Genomic DNA, 14783 nt, shown 5'->3' with positions numbered 1-14783 from the left:
AGCGTCAGGATTAAATGATGGCAGAAAGCAGAGGTTTTTGTTGATTGATTGCACTTAATTAAAGAAATAATAATATACTAGTTGAGAAAATGGAGAAAGATTAAAGGAGGTTCTAGGGAAAAGGAATCCTCATCCTCCAAATGAGGAAGCCATATGTGCAGATGAAGTAGAGGTGCTAGTAGGTGGGACAAGGCTATGGCACTTTGTTGATTTTTTCTTCTTGGAAGCAATCAGCAAAACCTGTTTAGAGATGAAAAAGACAAGAACATGGGGACAATGGAAGTATGACTTGGCTATGCCACAGGCAGGGGACAAGGAGGACAGACATGCTTCTATCAGAGGAATTCAGTCTATTCATGGGACATTTCCAGAGATGCCCCACAGCAAAAGCAAAAGAAGCAGATGCTGGAGGGCATTCAGACTGAAACTTGATGAGAGGAAAGAGAAGGGAACAATTAGAGAGTAGAGGAGGCTGCAGAAGAGAAATATTTTTAGAAATGAATGTCACTAAGGCATAAACACGTTTAGATGCTTTAAGAATGACAGCTAAATGAGCTATGCCTTTAACTGCATGCATTGCTTTTCAGAAAAATCCTTAAAATACAGAAACATGGCTCTACTTCAACTGAGAGAGAAACAGAGATGCAGAAAGGGGTAATATAAGTGTATTACCTCAGTGCCCATCTCCTAGCTCAGTGACTGTATAACCACACGCATCATAATTTCATTAGCAGTAAGTGATGCAGCAAGCAGGACCCTTTGTCCAGGCCCATAAATAGTACTAGCTTCATTAGCCATAAATAGTAGGTACCTTAGCAGATGGCAGAGTGATCCTTCAAAGACATCTCTTTGCACAAAATAATGAGACTATTCAACCTGTCATTTAGCAGCACAGCCCTCTGTGAAACACTCTGCATTACTGCTTCTATGTCCAGAGCCAACAGTATATGAGAATCTGCTTAAACCTCACCATGGCAAGCTGATTTGCAGCATGTTCCATCTCTATATCATTTATTAGAGGGAGTGTACAATACTTCTATACAGTTTCTTCATGTGTTACCACTGCATCTTTTTCCAAACATATCTTCATCCCATTCACTCACAATTGAGTCACAATTTTTTTGTTTTGCTAGGGTACATACAGGCATGCAGAAGGGATGGGCAAGATAGTCAAGTGGGATCAATTTGCCACCTGGAATTAACAAGGACAAATTAGACCAGAGCAGTTTAACCATCACTGAAGCTCTCTAGCCATTGCTAACTTAATGCCCAAGTACACTTTGCAGCAAACACACAGATGTAGGAGCGCCTGCCTTGCTGGGCATGCAGTACCCTGCTGCTGCATCCAATTGAGGAAACACACTCAAAATCGAGAAGCAAATTTTGCTTTCTGACCACTGGACAGCCTCAGAAGAAATCAGATCTCCCAGTAAGAATGAGAACAAGCAGCACGCAGGTTGCACAAGAAGCACACAAGAACATTAGAAAACCCAGTATAACTGGCTCTTGCTATTTACAGAACAAAACAGTTTTCTGTCACCCTATTTCTTCCAGGATCCCATGCAGGTGCAGTCCTGGAGCGCATGTTTACAGACAGTATACACTTTAATGCGCTATTTCACCTTCCTGTGCTATTAAATCAGGATAACTTGTAAATGAAATCAAATGCTGCAGCACTGTGAGTACCCACTCCTCCTGTTTTGAGGAGAAAACTGCTGTCTCTTAGGTGGCAGTGAGACAGAAAGCTGGAAGAAGTCAAAATGGTGAAGCTTCTGAAAGCAGAGATCTTCAAAACCTCTAACTTGAGGCACAACACAGGACTGCATCCTGCTCAAAGCGTGTGTACCCGTCACCAGTCAGCACGCAGAGAGGGGCACGGTTTCCTTACCAGAAAGAAGCATTTTGCCTCTAGAAACTGTAAAAAAGTCACCACAAGGGAAGGTAAAGAAATAACATTTGATCAGAAGATACCAGAACAATTCCTCTCGCATTTATGAGTAGTTGCAAATCATGAAAAAAATGGTGTAACCAGCAGACAAGGAAATCCTATTGAATTAAATTGCAGCTCCTGAGCAGAGACAATGAGCCTTCTGAAGACTGCAATTAATATAACTGACCTCAGTAAGAAAAGAAAAAAAAAATTTTAAATCTACACCCTAAAAAGGACTTATTGAAAGCAAACAGGTAAGGAAAAGATTAAACAAAGTGTTAATCTCAGCTTCCACCAGAGGAGTGTTCTGTGCAGGAAAACTGGAGTCCAGACATATAGTCAGTATTTTGGGTTTTGTGTTTCAGGGCAAAGGACAGAAGATAGTAATTCCAGATGTCCTATTTTTCATAGTGAGAGTGAACATATTCACATAGTACTTTCTCTGCATCTTTACTGCATCTATTCATGTCTATGACAAAAAGATTAAAATTAATGTATTCCAAGATCTCTTCATATTGAAAACAGAACTCAATCTACCCAGCACTGTCACCACAAAACATTACATTCTACCCCTGTATTGCACAGTACATACTCTACAAACAATACTAGCTTTGTACAATTTTAAGAAGCTAATATCAGTAAAGGAACTGCTGTTTCCCATATTGAATGCTTCTCTTCTGAACAAAGATTCTGATTTGCTTGATGCAATGATGAGTACGCTGTCACCCTGAGCTTTTCTGAATCTCATTGAAACATGACTGAATTGAAGTTGTTCAAAGTAGAAGTTGTTCATACGCATCCTGACACTTTTCCTCACTCCACAAACACTCACTATTCCTGATGAATTCATAATTTTTAGGTGACCCATTTGCTTTTTTAAACTATAGCAGAGGAAAAGGGGAAGCATAAGATCTTTTACCCAGCCATTTATAAAGAACAGCAATTACATGCCAGTGTGAACTTCCCTTATTGCACCAAGTAAATGTTACTTCTCACTGACTAAAACCAGTCTTTTTGCTTTAAGAAGAAAGGGGAAAAAAAAAAAAAAAAGAAAAAAAAAAAAAAAAAAGAAAATATATGTCACTAGGCAGAAACAACTACATCCGTCACTTAAAAGGAAAGAAAGAAGCCACAGCCTTACCAAGAGGGAATTCTGACGAAGAGCCACACTTGTCCTGTCAACTCCCATCCCTCACGAAGCAGAGAGGAAACTCTTACAGGAATTGGTTGCAAAGCCGAAGTTGCCCAAGAGGAAACTGGTATGTCTTTTACAAGTCATGACTATGTAAACCACAAGCCAGGCATCAAAGTAAGTGCTAAAAGCCATGCTTATCAGAGCAATTAACACTGGAACCAAGCTAGGTAGAAGTAAAATTGAACGTGGAACAGAAAAACAAGAAATATTTTCAGATAGCTAGTTTTAAACATTTTGTTTCACAAATAGAATTTGGTTAAAAACTTAGAATCAAATACATCTGAAAAAAGGCTCTGAGTGCATCGTAGGAGACAGGAGAGCATGGGATAGGTTCTCTGTAACAAATCCCACTGTGCAAGTCTCAGCACGGTCTCAGTTGCTGACCCATTCTTCAGGTGCCCCTTTAGCCTCGCTCTCCCAGGTGTCCTCCAGGGAAGAACCCTGCACTCAGAGGTGCTGAGGGCGCAGGGCAGCCCAAGCCCAGACATGCTGAGGAAAGCCCTTGGGACAAAAGGAAGGATGGGCATGAAGCACAACCGGTTCTTTTTTTCTGGGTCACCTACAAGGTGTGTCCCAGGAAACAACATCCAAATAGGGATGGGGCTGACAGCAAGGTCTGCAGAGGAGCACATGCTTCTAACAGTTTTGCACCAACTATTTTTATTTCCCATTTTTCCTTTTTGAGGTACTGACAAATCAAAATGAACAGCCCTACCAAAAAAATATGGGGCAGGTGTTTCAGTAAGTTACATGTTAATTTGTCCTAGGAGACAAAGAAAATAGTCAGGACATGTAGTTTTGGGTACTTTTCTGCATTCAGTATGCATTCAGTAGTATCAGTCATGCATTTTTGACTTACAGAACAAATCAACAGTTAACAGTAGCATAAAAACCTCAATTTTAATTTTGCTCTTTACACCATTCTTTGTCTATTTCACCTATTGAATTAGTCTAGAATAGACTGAATGTGCACTGTTAAATCTTCTTCAAAGTGACAAACATTGTTAGAAATAAGGTAGATTGCCTCATGCTTTGAAGTGAACTTTCCTTTCTACTCTGAAATATTACAGACATGTTTCTTCAAAGCAGCACAGAGTTGTGCTGTCTAGGAATGCACAGGATTTCCTCAGATCTCTCTACTGTGGCACGCAAATTCCAGAGTCCACAGGGAGATATAGGAACCACCCAGAGGTCTGACTGCTTTACTATTCAACACGATGAAATTATAGTGCCACCTGTAGGACACCCCGAAGAAATTTAATTTAAGCCTTGCTAATGCCACAAATGACAGTTGTCATAATTATAAGGCTTTCTATTAGTCTTGGCAGAAGCATAAGTACATAGAAAACAGGTGAGTCACATCAGTCTATAGAGAGTAACTGGAACACCTGGTTCACACTGAGTAACACGCACTGTTTCCAGTATATCAGAGCACCCAGACAAAGATATTTTGCCACTGAGATGAATTTTTTGTTGGATGAGAATATACTAGAGCAATGAGTTCATTGGCTATCCACCTGGTACTTCTATAGCCAGGAGGGAATTGCCACATTTTCAATAGCACCCAGCCAATGAACCAATCACCCTCAAACACACAAATCTGAGGAGCGCTTCCACCAAGGCTGCAAGCATTCTGACTCTTCTTTTAATCCCCTTTACAAAACACAAGTAAATCATTTTTCTTTAAATCTACTTTTTAGCTGTCAACCACGTAACCGTATGCATTATACCTTTGTTACTGGTATTTGTGTTTCATGCATATGGTATTTTGCATCAACTTTGGGAAGAGCTTGTTATTCCTTCAGAATACAATAATACACTTATATTTTCGTCTCTCTTTTTTTTCCTGTTTACTACTCATTTTTCCACCTTCTCTAACACAAAAGATGTTGCCTGTAAAAACTTCTCTCCAATGTATCATCTGAAGATGAGCAGTAAGACAAAATTAAATGTATGAATTTTTGTTGCTAAATTTCCATAAATAACATTTGAAGTGGAAAATACTCAACTGATTAACTTAATGGCTCTGTTGCTGAAAACATCAACTTAGAAGGAGTAGAACACATTCAAAGACAGCTTCTTCTTAAGGTGCAGCTGTAGTCAAAAAACAGAACAAAATATTCAGATAAATAGGGCAGGGAATGGTGAATAATATAATAGGTGTAGGAATGCTTTTGTGTGAATCAAGGACACAGCCCTGTGTAGAAGATAGTGTAAAATAATCATCACAATATCTAACGGAAAGAATATTGAGAGACTAAATATCAGTGAGGAGAGTGATCAAGAATTGACAGAAAAAAGGTCTCGAATCAAAATGAACTTAAATATAAGCAACTTTGTAATAAATAACTGATAAGAGATTTAACATAAATATTTCAAAACTATTATTTAGACTGGGAAATACATCTCTTTCCTAGTCATAAAGAACTAAAAGCAAGGGAGGCAGGGGAAACAAACAGTTAAAGGTGACAGAAAAGACAGACTGAAGGAAGGGGATTTTTGGCACATTTGGAAATCACCACTACAGTAAATTGAGTGTGAAAGTCTGTGCAAAGTTGAAATTATTACTCTGTGAAACAGAGCAAATAGTGAACAACTGTGTACAGAGTGAAGCAAATAAAGTTATTTCCAGGAACATTAGGTTGGCATATACATAGCAGAGGATTATTGTTATTATTAGCTTTCTCTAAAACACAGTAGAGGTGAAGAGTAAGACACTGTCACTAACTTCTGAGTGATGATGCACATCACAGGAAGAAAAAGTTCAATAGGGTGAGTGATGCAAGGCGTTAAAAAGTGATGCTGAAAATTGTGCATAAGTATGTTGAAGAAATCACTAAGCTCCTGTCACTCCTGAGGGAGTGAGTGGGGGAGACTGAGGCAGAAGGGAGATTTCTGGAATCCTGGGGACCCACAGGGAATCTCATGCTAACATGACTACAAGAACACACAAAAACATGAAAAGGGCATTGTGTAGGAATTCCCAATTCTCACTAGTCTGACAAGCTTATGCAAAGAAACTAACGATTGAAGAAGCAGAATAACCAGAGCTGTATGTGCCAGGAACATGAGGGCAGCTCACAGATTAATCTACTTCTCTATCATGTTCCTACAGCAAATTTCATATTTGCTTCATAAGGATGCTGCATAGGGGAAACGCCTGCAGGTTGAGACGTGATACTTTTATTTTCTCTTTGGGAGGAGAAGCACAGGAATCAGAAAAGAAAAAAAAAAGTGCTCCAAGTCACAGATTTGCAATAGCATCTCATTATATATTGTGCCTTTTAAATTAAAATTACTGTGTTAATCTCTGTTTCTTAGCAGATGGGAAAAATAAAGTATCATTTTAGCCTTCCTTTGCCTATTCAGCTAAGTAAGTATCTGATGAAGGTATGAAAAGGTACTGGAAAGTCACAGAAAGCAGAGTATATATCACTTATTAAAACGTGTATGTATATATCAGTTGTGTGATTTCTGTCTCAGGCTTGAGATCACAAGTGGGAAGAGTTGCATCTCTGTCAAGGAGTATGATTCATACTTGCCATACCCAACTGTTACCTGCAAACCAGTTGTTGCTGGCACTTCACATCTATGATAGAAAGCTACCAACTCCCACAACCACAATGCTTTTCTCTTAAGCAGTAAACTTCTGTGAAGGTATTTTTCTGTTTTAACATGTTTTATAACTAGGTGAATTTGAAGCTGAGAGAACTAGGAAGACCTTGAGCGCTCTGGTGTTGAGAGAATAGTGAGATGTCATATGCATATCACTCCAGCTTTGTATTCCTCTCTCCCCAGGACCACATCAACCTTGTGGGAGGTATGATTTTGCAGAATTACAGGGAAATCAGCTGTGTATTTACCTCTAACCTTGAGAATAAAATGCTGATGGACTGGCTGTCTCTGGGTGGGGGGAGAGGGGGGAGACAAGCACTAAGAGGCTCCCACCCAGCTCTGACACTGACTCACCTCTTGATTGGAACTGACACATCCACAGCTCTACCTCCACACTTTCAAAGGAGGCATACAGTAATCACCTACATTAGAGGAATGCAAAAAAAATTCACTGATATCTCTATTTTGGAGTTCTCCAAAATAAACATTTCACAGGAGGGCAGTATATTAGCTGTCTTTTCAATGATGCTGCTATTGGAAAAGAGAAACTAAACAGTTTCCAGAAAAGTGACCAGAGAATTGCTTAAAGTGACTTGAAAACAGATGATTACCAAAGTTAAACATTATACAATGGTTTTATTGCAGCACTATACTAACCAAGGAGTTTATCATATGTACAGAATTCTAAATCCTACTATTTACTTAAAGTAATTTCCTGCACAACTTTATGCCACCACTTTCCTTTCATCTTTGATAAAATCCTTCTGCAGTTCCAGTTGTAATAATATTGCTGCTGCACAGAAAGAAAAAGGAACAAGGATCTTTATACAAATTTTCATACAAAAAATCTCTGGAATAAGATGGGATTTGTTGAATGTAATGCCTTTCTTGAGAGGGAAAAATTAACCAGTAGAATACACTCTATAAAGTTGTACCCCAAAATTCCTAAGGCTAACACACCTATATACTTGTAAAGAACACAAAGTAAGTATGTTTCATCCCAAGTGTAAGATCAGCAAGTATATAAATAGTCAGTGCAACTATCTATCATCACATTTAACAGTTTGCCAAAAATTTATCAATAAGTAATAAGCAACTTGGAGGTAACTCACCCAAAACGCACTGAATTTCGTCATCCACTGGGGTCTGCTGCATTTAAAAGTAAAATACTGTCCTTAAACAGTCATATTAAATGTAGAATGTATTAATTGCCTTCAAGATTTTAACTTGAAAAAAGTCCTTTTATGAAATAGCAGCAAGAAGAGGCTGACCTATTGCTGTATTTTTGCTTGCACACTTATTTTCCAAGCAACGGCGTTTAGAAATGGTACTGTCCCTAGGTGTAAACACACCATCTCTACCATTTAGATCAACTAAATTAAATTCCTTCCCAACGCACTTTTTATGTGAGTTGTTATGAGGAGAGCAGCCAGCTGCTGAGCCCCCGGGCCCTCAGGCAAAGTGTGTCATGCGGCAATGCCAACATGTTTACCAGGAAGTGCTCCGACCTCAGTTTCGTGCTTGCTTCTCACCAGCATTTTGTGCTGAGGTTGCAGAGCAGTTGCATTTTCTACTTCCTCTTTCTCTCTTTTACACCACAGCAGTCAACCCATCTATCAGCATGAGAAGGGTGAATGTTGCTCCCTACCCATTCTTTCTATCCAGCTACAACTTTTAACATTCCTCCACTTTCTCACCCTATCTAAGCTTTTCATCATCAGCAGCCAGTCATACTAAAGTGAGATAAGAGAATTAAAGCTTTTTGTGATACATCATCATAAATGTTTGAGTCATTGTGGTCTAGTGATTAAAGTCTCCCTCTCTATTTTACATAGGCTTCTTATACTAGTATTTAAGCACTAAGATTCAAGAAATCTTGGTAAAAAAACCATACTTTTTTTTCCAAGTAATTTTTTCCTATTTTATTTCCATGCACCTCAATACGGCACTTCACTGTGATACTACATCCGCAAATCTCCAAACAAGTTGAGGAACGTAGTTCAGTGTTGAGCCAATTCTATGAAGGAAAGTGAAAAGTTAGGACAAGATTCTACCTTGGTGGTTAAACTGAACAAGTAAGGAAAAAAAACCAAGAACCAGCACTTCCACACTGCTAAATATAGCAAGTCTGTGCAAAAGCGCAGAAAGTTTCCCATTCAGACACACTGAGGATATCTCACTGGTTTTTGCACAGTGACTGGAGAGCAGCTGCTTAGCTGAGTCTCAAAAAAGTCCTCCAAATCTTCCTTGATTAAGGAGACAGTGTTTTCTACACTATTGTCAAGTTGCTAATTTTCAAGTTCATCTACCACCAGCAGAAATTTATTTTCCTTTTATACCAGAATGGACAATTCATTTGGCAAGCTCATCTGAAAGCAGATTAGAAGAGAAGACAAAGAGCCTATCCACTGCTGTCCACCCGCGCAGCCATCATGACTCAGTGCTGTTCCTACGCACTGTCCCCGACATTTCAGGCAGGGCTCAAAGCTCCTCCATCCCACCATCACTCCTACAGAGCTGTTCTGCCACTAGAAACAACTGCTCAGACCCAAACACCTCACGACACAAGGCTTTGGGCATAACAGCACTTAGGCAAACACTTCCAGATCATCTCGCGCATTTCAGTATTGGTAGTTCCTGTTAAGCTTTTTGTCTGATCAGAAAAGAGACAACAGGAACAAAAGAGACAGCATGAGTGATGCGAGTGGTGCAGTCGGATGCTACAGCAAGGCTCTGCAAGGGAGATTACAGCAGAATAGGAAGGCAGAGGCCCTTCTGAAAGTCTTTACAGCATCAGAAACAGCTCCAAAATTAAAACAAATTTTCTTGAACACTAAAAGCCCGTGTCAGTCTACGCTGACTGAGAAGAAGATAGATATACAGATTTCGTTCCCAGCACTTTCTTTTTACAGAAGCTTGGTTGCTATGTAAAAAGAAGTATGGATAATCTGGATACCCCAAAGGGATGAAGGAGGTGAAGTATCTGTATCTTTGACAATGAAGAAAATAGATCTTATGGGTTTGAGTTTTTACATCTGTTTTAGTTTTGAATTTTTTTTCCTTCCTTCCTAAATAACTTATATGCCAGGTTTGAAAAGGAAATAAAAACAGATTTTTAATCTAATCTCTGAATTGGATGAGAGTCAAAGTAATTCCAAACCTGTCTTTGACAGTGGCCAAGAGCAGGAGCCAAAGTAGAGAGCAAAGGAACAAAGAAAAACATGAAGTGAGGACCTGCATGAGCATATTTGGCCTTCCATAGTTTTGGGACATCCTGAAGAAAATTTAGCACAGCTTTGTCTGGTGCAACAACTCTTCACTTCCTCTCTTTCTATTTAATTATACTACTTGCTTTTTAGAAAGATTTTTACTTTCAGCAAAAGAAAACCCATACCAAGTCCATATATTTAATTTTGTGGTATGTGAAAAAGTATTTACATTTTATTTAAACACAGTGGTTTTGTTGTTGTTTTGTTTGGTTGGTTGTTGTTTGTTTGTTTGTTTTAATTAGGTGGCACATTTTAATTTTTGTATGAGGAAAATTGAGCATTCATAGCCAGGTGACCATCTCTGTGCCCCCTGATCATCTTTGTGGCTCTCCACTGGACCCTCTCCAACAGCTTTACATCTTTCCTGTATTGGGGGCCCCAGATCTGGATGCAGTACTCCTGATGGAGCCTCATGAAGGCAGAGTGGAGAGAGAAAATCACTTCCCTATCTCTGCTGGCCACCCCTCTTCTGATGGAGCCCAGGATACCACCAGCTTTCTGAACTGCAAGAGCATGCTGCTGCACATGTTTGGTTTATGAGGACTCCCATATCCTTCTCCACAGGGCTTCTCTTGAGGAGTTCTTCTCCCAGTCTGTATATACATCTGGGATTACCCTGACCTAAGTGTAATACCTTGCGCCTATGTTGAATCTCACTAGTTTCACACGAGCCCACCTTTTGAGTTCGTCCAGGTTCTTCTGGATGGCATCCCTTCCTTCTAATGTTCCTGCTCAGCTTCGCATCATTGGCAAACTTGCTGAGAATGCACTTGAGCCCGTCACTGGATGAAGATGCTGAAGAGCACTGGTCCCAGGTCAGACCCTGGGGGACATTACTCATCACCAGCTTCCACCTGAACATAGCACTATTCATTATGTATATTCACTATTATAATAGTACTAATAATATTCACTATTCACATTTTTGATCTGATATAGCACACCTACAGCACCATATACTCCTTTACTGGATGCACCTCCCCTTTAGGTTTGTTCACAAATCCAAAGAATTCTGGGTTTGTGAAAAATGTCTTCTTCATCCCAGAAAAACAAAGCTAGGATTCCCTTCCCGTGATGAGTGTGAATACATGAATATAGCTGGTTATTAATTTGCCACTACCTATTCTCTTGGTGTAACTTAAATATATAATTAATAACCTTGTAACTAATTCAGTAAATAGATTACATACTACGGTACGTAACTCAGCATTTCTTTTTCTTACTTGCTTTAGGACCTCGAATGAATGCTGCCAAAATCTTTCTGCCCCTTCCCTTAGGCTGTCTGCCAGAAATACACAGTTGCAGCAGTTCAAGATTTCTCTCTAGTCTAAGCCCACATTAAACTTTGAACCAGCATATGACCTGGTCTCCTCCAACTATACGGCTTTTAACTACTATCTCCTCTCTGCATTATGGAAGATATACATTGATGGCACGCATCCTGTTCCAGCCACTGTGTCATGGCTAGATTAAGTGCCATTTTAAAAAAGTCACTCTCAGGACATGACAGCTGGCAGAGTGACCTCCTAGAGAGGACAAAAAGGGACAACAGGGAAATATGCTTGTGTGCAGCGCTCACACTGTGGAGAGCTCAGGTTTCAGTGAGAGGTTCCCTTGAACCTTTGATACTCTGGACATAGATAAGGACATTAAGGCTCTAATGAGACATCTAGCTTCTGTGCACACACATAAACTCGATGCAATCAAAGGAAAGTAGAAGATAGTCAGGCTGGAACATCATTCAGTTGTGTAAAATGCTCCATTAACAGTAGTCAGCCTAGTTATTTAGATGTCCTTTAACAATCTTGACTTTCTACATACATGGAAAAACAAAAGCAATATACAACAAAGCATCTTTTCAGAAATAAGTAGAAAGATTTTTTGAAAGAAGTTCCACAAACAAGTCAAAGACCATACCAAAATCTGTAGAAGAGGACAGGCTTGTGTCAGCATTAAAATCCAGCAGAGCCTCCACCTCCTGCAGCAGTCTGCTCAGCCTTCTACAGCATCAGAAGACAACTGTAAATTTACCTTTCCTTCAGAGAGACTACATGCAACGGAGGAAGGCAGGGAAAACATTGTGAACAACTAATCTTGCACCTCTTTTTACACAACTTATCTGTACCACAGATTAAACCATTTACTTCCTCTTCTTCAGTAAAGCATTATAATCCAAGAACTAAACAGAAACAAGATGATCTTGACTGTTTCTTCTACTGTAAGAAGAAAATTAAATCACTCTAACAGATCAAAGTGGTTACTAAAAACCTTGAAAGAAATTCGGAAGACATTTTGAACAGAGAAATATCCAACCAGATGTTTTTCTCAGTAATAACAGCAGACTTATGTTTTTAGTATTCTTCATTAAATACAATTTTGATGAATTTTCTGCATACATAATAACCGAAGCAAACAAAGGTAACTTCATTGATCAAATAACTGGTAGATGTCTCACCATGTACAACTGAATAAAAATCAGTCACTGAACAGTTCAGAGATTGTCAGCAGAGAAGATAGACCATAGGGAGGTGAGTATTTTTTACAGTTCAGGAGCTTCCATTCCTGAACTTGCTTTGCAATTCTGAGCACACTCAGCTGACCTCCATTTCAGTTCCCTTTATTACCCAGTGAAAGTAACAGAGGTTCCCTCCCACATATGGAAACACTGTGAAGAACAAACGTAAATCCACTAAATAATATGAGGAACTTGGGCTGCCCAGCTGTTGTGACTACAGTCTCCAGGCACCACGAAAAGCAAGTAGACCCCAATAGAGGTCAATCCACCTCAGTATCAGCAGTTAACCTTTCAACCAGATACACTACAAAGATGCAAAAACTACTAATTGCTGACCAAAGTCTCATGATTTTAAGTTAGTAAAGATCACAGTGTCATAGTTGCAATTACACAGAATTGAGCTCTCAATGTGAGACCAGAAGGCATCTTCTCGAAGAAGTCCTTTTGGTCCGGGTGGCACTGTGTTTTAGTTGCCAGGAGCTGCTACATAACAGTGTTAATGCAAAATATTATTGTCAGCAATTTTCCTTAGGAGTTTATGCAGTGTCCACTTACAACCCCTAACAGCAGAGCCCAAGGACAGATGTAAACTTCCCAAATGTACTGGTTTATCTTCTTTAACAAGAGTTTCCCACACCGTCTACAGCTTCCAAGCCTTTACAGAATGAACTTATGTTCCCTTTCCAGAGAAGTTGGGTGGCATAGCACAATCCACATGTTCAAATTCTACTTTCACTACACACTGTCTCAAGAAAGCATTTGCATTTCTCCCCCTCCACAACCACCCATTTAGTAATTTCAGACATTGTTAGATAATAAGGGAGTTTCCCCAGCTCACCTACTGCTTTCCTTTCTCTTCTTCCCTTACATCCTCCAAGCTGATGAAGCAGGGAATGTGGATGAAGCCCCAGGAAGCCTATGTGAGGAAGAGCAGCAGTCCTTGCTCTGCGTTTGCCAGCAGTGATGCAGAGCTCCCAGCCTCAGCAGAGAGATGAGGCAAGAGCCAGTCTGCCTCTAGTGCCTGGGGATGCTCCACACCACAGGCAATTATACTTCTGCTTGCCTATTCTCTTCAGAGAGACAGAAGGAAAAGGCAACTCCAGACAGACACAGATGATGCTGTGTTTTCTCTCCTCAGACCTAGTGGCATTCCCTTTCAAACTCTTCAGAGTAAAAGATCATTTTTTATTTGCTGTCCTTCTTCCAGAGTCCCGAAATCCTTGATCTTAGAACCTCTTCCAAGCCCAAAGCAGCTCAGTCCCTGTTGCAAGTGTGTCAGATAAGCAGGGAGCTTGCACTAGGAGTTTGCTCTGTTGTAGGCCAAGAGTGAGAGGACTGGAAGAGAACTGGCATACCAATGACTGTATAAGATCTAGTGACAAGTGGCAAATGTCTGGGTGGCTTTATAAGCATCAGTTTATTTGCTCTAGCTCAAGCGTTGCAGAGTGCATTACAAATTTCCTATGGCTGCTTCCCAATTCAGCATTCATCAAACAGCCAGCACCCTCAGCCAGGATTAAGGCCTCATCCTGATAGGTACAAAAAGTGACATCATCCCATCCCAAAGCCCTGGCAAAGATAAAGAAGGAGTTAGATGATAGCGTTGTTCCTGGAAGGGGAATAAACAAATCCAACCATGCCCCCTCTTGGCCTCTATCAAAATAATGATTATGTGAAAGGGAATGCTTAAAGCCTTGACTGTGTGCAACATGTAAATAAAAATCAAGACTCATATCAGGAAGATGTTTAGCTAAGTCTAAGCTCCTGCATGTAATAATTTTCTTGCCTTCTGATTAGAGCCAAGAAAATGGCTTAGCATTTTTCTTCTTCTCTAATCTAATAGCCTTTTTAAATGTTTTTCCTTCCTCCTATCTTTCCATTTGTCTTTATTTACATAGACACACCAGTGTGGTAAATTTCAGATCTGTAATACGTGGCTTTCTGACTTGGGGATTATTCTGAAGGAGTTCTCATGTGGCTGTTACTCCAGCTAGATATTTACACACGTACCCCGTGAATAGCTTTTACTTATGTGCATGGGCAAGAGCTCTGCATAGTTCACATAATTTTTCAGAGTCAACATGTGTTTCCGATCATTACAGCACATTGAAAATATGTGCCTACCAAACACATTTTAAATGTATTTATACAAAACAGTATGTGGTTACCCTTGAGGTGTTTTCTATATATAGAAAAGCTGAAGCTTAAACTTCCTGTTCCCATTTTCTCCCTTTGGAATCTCCTCTCATTATTCATTGT

The 14783-nt window shown here is 39.8% G+C and overlaps 1 protein-coding gene across 7 annotated transcripts in view; it reads right to left on the bottom strand.

Annotated features, from left to right (window-relative positions):
- The window catches only part of IPCEF1 (interaction protein for cytohesin exchange factors 1), a 75399-nt gene extending 61422 nt beyond the window's left edge, over positions 1 to 13977 (bottom strand). For 2 of the 7 annotated variants that reach the window (XM_052686955.1, XM_052686996.1), the window contains exon 1: positions 7853 to 8239. Coding sequence is in view for 1 of the 7 variants with exons in the window: in XM_052686986.1 (XP_052542946.1) it covers positions 7853 to 7876 (24 nt within the window). In the remaining 6 variants the exon portion in view is untranslated. Of the gene's footprint in view, positions 1 to 3071; positions 3113 to 7852; positions 8241 to 11926; positions 12053 to 13362 lie in introns of those variants that run through there. The other 5 variants (XM_052686981.1, XM_052686971.1, XM_052686986.1 and 2 more) reach the window with 5 other exon arrangements.
- Positions 13978 to 14783: the final 806 nt, after the last annotated feature.

Source organism: Tympanuchus pallidicinctus, unplaced genomic scaffold (genome assembly GCF_026119805.1).
Source record: "Tympanuchus pallidicinctus isolate F22 unplaced genomic scaffold, pur_lepc_1.0 scaffold1, whole genome shotgun sequence".
Lineage (NCBI taxonomy): Eukaryota > Metazoa > Chordata > Aves > Galliformes > Phasianidae > Tympanuchus > Tympanuchus pallidicinctus.
The sequence above is the reverse complement of the archived record's forward strand: the minus strand, read 5'-3'. Positions and strand labels throughout refer to the sequence as shown.